Source organism: Penaeus chinensis, chromosome 27 (assembly GCF_019202785.1).
Source record: "Penaeus chinensis breed Huanghai No. 1 chromosome 27, ASM1920278v2, whole genome shotgun sequence".
In the NCBI taxonomy this organism is placed as follows: domain Eukaryota; kingdom Metazoa; phylum Arthropoda; class Malacostraca; order Decapoda; family Penaeidae; genus Penaeus; species Penaeus chinensis.
The window spans coordinates 9,254,490-9,259,489 of record NC_061845.1 but is presented as its reverse complement, the minus strand read 5'-3'; the positions used below and the strand labels follow the sequence as shown (position 1 = coordinate 9,259,489).

At 35.6% G+C, this 5,000-nt stretch overlaps 1 protein-coding gene across 2 annotated transcripts in view; it reads right to left on the bottom strand.

The window, feature by feature from the left end:
- Positions 1 to 3,628, bottom strand: part of LOC125039522 (OCIA domain-containing protein 1-like) — a 10,319-nt gene extending 6,691 nt beyond the window's left edge. Inside the window, exons 1-3 of one of the 2 annotated variants that reach the window (XM_047633548.1) lie at positions 3,527 to 3,628; positions 1,318 to 1,444; positions 514 to 697 (exon numbers count right to left, since the gene is read on the bottom strand). In XM_047633548.1, the coding sequence (XP_047489504.1) occupies positions 514 to 697; positions 1,318 to 1,444; positions 3,527 to 3,601 (386 nt within the window). In that variant the 5' untranslated portion in view covers positions 3,602 to 3,628. The remainder of the gene's footprint in view (positions 1 to 513; positions 698 to 1,317; positions 1,445 to 3,526) is intronic. The other variant, XM_047633549.1, reaches the window with a different exon arrangement.
- Positions 3,629 to 5,000: the final 1,372 nt, after the last annotated feature.

The window sequence follows — 5,000 nt, the reverse complement described above, 5'->3', positions numbered from 1 at the left end:
GTTAGCAAAGTCAATTATGGCAAAGTTTTTATCCTTCATTTGCAGTAATACAAACACACCTGTCTATGCTGACAAGTGAATTCAACATAAGCATAATTTTTCAGCATTTACTTTCTTTTAATTTTTTCTTTGAGGCAGTGCTTTAGATACAAAATTATAACAACATAAAAAATCTTTAATATCAAAAGTGAGGGATGCAAAATTTCAGACCATATCCATCTGAAAATTGGGAGTCATATCCCCATCCCCTACTATCTGTATCTGCATACATACATAGAGACATTCATACCAATATATCCTTATAATATTCATCATCTTTCCAAGGACCCAAAAACAGTATCTCATTATTACATACTAACTAAAAGACTCATCAAGAAGAAATGACATAACATTAAATTAAGTCATCAATCCTATAATAACATACAAACCTAATCCAATTTAATGCCTGAGGTTCCCTTTTCTCGATTTAAAATCTTAGCACTACCACGCCATAAGAAATAAATGAACACTTACGACTCCTGAAATCCTAGCCGCCCTTTCCTCTTGCGAAGTGCTTCTCCTACAGGACTGTTGGGCAGTTTCATCAACTTCTCTGCACAGGCATTCTGGTAGGACAGCTTTCCAGCAAAGTACCCTATGAAGGCAGCACCTAACATTTTTGGAGTGTACCCGAACTTCTCACTCACTTTAAATATACCTGAGAAGAAAGACATTTCCTTTAGAACATCAGTTGTGCGACAATATTAACAGTGGTATCATGTTGTACTAATGATATATTCTCTACATATGCATTATTATTTAAGTAATAATATTGCATAAATATCCCTTTGCTCATATACTTACATTTCCTACATAACACATAAAACATAAATTAATACAAATATTTATTTTTAGTATGTTCATATACAAGGAATATTCAGTTACATATTGTTCTGTCCTAAAACTGGTATATCTTTTGTGATTTTTCTTGAACATGTATATGTATGAATGTATGTATTTTTTTGAACATGTATATGTATGAATGTATGTATTTTTTTGAACATGTATATGTATGAATGTATGTATTTTTTTGAACATGTATATGTATGAATGTATGTATTTTTTTGAACATGTATCATGTAATTTATTAAACATGTATTTATATTTACATATGCGTATGTATGTATGCACACACACACACACACACACACACACACACACACACACACACACACACACACACACACACACACACACACACACACACACACACACACACCAATCAAAAAGAAAAGAAAAAAACATCCACATATATATTCAAAACTGCTGTTACCTCACCCCTTCGCATGGCTATGTATGTGGCACTTGTAAAAGCTGCTGCAAGAGGCACACAGCGGAAGTAAAATGATTCTAGGTTGCATTCTCGCAGAACTCGCAGCTCCTCTTGGTTGAACACTGGCTTCTGCTGAGAGAGAATATATTTTTTTGTTTGTGAGTGTATGTGAAAAGCCTTGAATATGCTTATCTTTGGCTGAAGTTCTTATTTCGATGAAGAAATATAAGACAACATTGCCTCCATAAGTCTACTAATACAAAATTAGACATTTAAAACTTGTATTTGAAAACTAATAATGACTACATAATAAATGCAAACAAAAATTTTACTTTAGTAAATAATATTGAAAAAGGCATAGTATAAACATTGCTATAAATAAAAAAATAAAAAATCAACACCATGGTACAATTACTGACATTCTAATCCAACATTAGGGAAATTATGCTCAGTTATATTGTCAGTTTTCAAATCCCTTCATTTTTTAACTGGACGACAAGTTTTCCACACTACCTTGACCATGAGATAACTGCATGGCTGACATTCAAATCAAGGAATCTGTACCGTACCTACACATTAAGCAAGATCTTGTTATTACTCATTTATCTCTTCTTAATTCTCTTACACTGGCAGTGCATGTATGCCATGATTTAGTTCTAGATGCTTATGCTTAATCAATCTTATTATCTTTCATTTTCAAATATGAATGGCAAACCTGATCTCAAGAGGGGGTTGTTATATATCTGATCTCAACTTTTTACTTTAATACTTAAATTTTAATAGTATAAACATTTTTAATATCAATAAATTGTTGTTATCATGATAATAAATAAAGTTATAATACTTTCAATAAATGTGTCAACAAAAAAAAAAATGATTGTAACAGAAAAAAAATAATTCAAATATTTCATGGAATAGACCAAGCATTTGATTCCTTCATTACTAGGTGTTGATTGAACAATCTATGTAAAAAAAGATAGCTATGGATCTTTATCAAATCCATACAGATTGTTGATTGGTTAATACTGAGCAAAAATTTCATGCGCATACACTTGGAAGATTTTGTCTTAACTATGTTTTTGATGCCAGTGTAGTTTATAAGGACAAAAACTTCAGAGTACAGCTAACTTAAGCACTCTTAAATTTTAGGACAAAAAAATAAATCATATATACTTAAGATATTTGTGTCATTATACATCTCATTATAATAATGCCTACTTCTTTGAATTTTGACATGGATAAGAGAGAAAGTATAAGCAAACATATTTTTTGTTTTTACCAATAATGATCCCAGCAATTTTGATGTCCACGTAAAAGAATTTGGTGATTGTTTAGAATACCTTCACAAGACCAATCATGATGAAAATAGCCTCGATGGATTCCTTTCACTTTCAACCACCCTTATATATACATTTGCCATGGATACCTCCCAACCCCTACATTCTTAGCCCCAACACGAGGTTCCAGGAAAATTGCAGGGTAAAATATGAATAATATACACAAAATACATCACTATAATAATGACATACATTGAATCATTTACTATATTGCTCTTAATACAACACTGGGGCCCAACTCCTATCATGGGGGTTGGGACTTCTTCTTCACATATTCATGGCAGGATAAAGCATGCGACCTACATAAGGGAGCACCTGATGCCAAGCCTATCCTACACTATACCCTACCGTACATACATGGTGGATTCGTTATTATCCAGGGTGGGGATGGGGGGAGGGGGGGTGCAGGAGGGTGTTACCCCTACATCTGACTATATATTGACCAATTCTCTATATCACTCATATTTAAGCACAGACTCATAAAGGAGTAGACCAGCCATCCTAATAAGAACACTTAATAGACATCTCATAATAAAACATGGATAAGCGAGAACCAATGATGCAATGCCAAACCTTTACCTCGAAGTCTAGCAGAATAGTGCACAATCTGGCTCATTATTCTATTATATGGTGACTATAAGTAATATAGTGTCAGAATATACTGGCATTTGCAGGGAAGCTTAAGGTTATACTTGCTAGTGAATCTAACATCAACGAAATACACAGAATTTCCTCCGTGCATGCATAAAAGTGTATCATCCACAACGAGACGAGTTTCATAAGACCCCCCAAAATTCAATAATCCCAATCTTACAAACGGGGAAAAAATATGTCATCACTCACAGATCATCACAAAACTCTAACAAGATTCACTTACAAACTGCTGATCGGGAACGGGAGGAGGGTAGCCCTGGGGGGAAGGTAAATTTCCTGCCGAGTTGGAGGAATTCATGTTTGGGTTTGCTCGCCTTCTGCTACGGCAGCGTTGCCAACGACCATGCGCTGAGGTTGTCACCTGTTCATATATTTGGGATGTGGTATGTATGCAATGTCTGTTTGTGCTAAGTACAAACACACAAACACACACACACACACACACACACACACACACACACACACACACACACACACACACACACACACACACACACACACACACACACACACACACACATACACGCGTGGGTGTGTGTGTGTGTGTGTGTGTGTGTTTATATATAAAAGTTGACGATTTATCAAACTTTTACCTAAATTACAATCGAGCGCGTGTGTAATACCCGATCGCGACGCCCTTGCAGCTCTGCCTACACCAGGGGTTCCCAAACTAGGGGCCATGGAGGAATATGGAAATTTTGAAGTCGAATTAAGCTGCATTTCATCACACTACAGTTCCTACATATAACTATCTCTCACATATCAATACTAGAATCATCCCATTAAGTATTCTTATCCTATAGCTACTGACACCATTACACTATTCACAACTAGTAATAACTGACTCAGAAAAGATGACTCAGTGAAAGGGGCCACGGGGATGATGATGTATTGGTCAGAGGCCACAGAATGAAAAAGGGTTGGGAGCCACTGACCTACACCAAACATTCAGGAGTGGAAGCTCTCTCCACTTGAAACGTATGTGTCGCATCCGTAGACTTCAACACAACCACAACAGACGATGTGCCGTACTTTAGCAACACTGATTATTGTGTCCGAATCGCATTACATGGCTTTCATTGTTCGCTTTTATCATTTTTCTTGATTAAATAAACTGTCGATATTGGGTATGGGGTGTAAGTAACAGATTGAAAATAAATATATTTCGAATACTATTAAGAAAAAAAGGAGCTGCAAACGGAAACACACACGTACACATACAGTTTAGTTATACACAAGATCTATATAATTAGACAATGGTTATACACGTACTGCGTAAACAAACTATAGATATACGCTACACACATTTACATACACATATACAAACGCATAAACACACGTACAACTGTGTTTGTTCATTGATATATATGTGCAAATATATGTTGATATGTGTATATGTACATATATGTATATATATATGTATGTATATATGTATATATACATATATACAAAACACACATATGTATGCGTGAGTGTGTGTATATATATATATATATATATATATAAGGTGCACAAACAGAGCAACGGTCCTCATTCCCCGGAGGCGAAGGACCCCTGGTTACGGCGGCGATCAGGATCGCTCCGGAGCAGAGGGTGCTAAAAATCTCTGGCCGCCCGGCGTTGATGAGCCTGTGGATGCTGTAGGACTCTGTGAAGTTAGAAGACTAGGCGAAGAACAAAAGATACTGAATGATGGA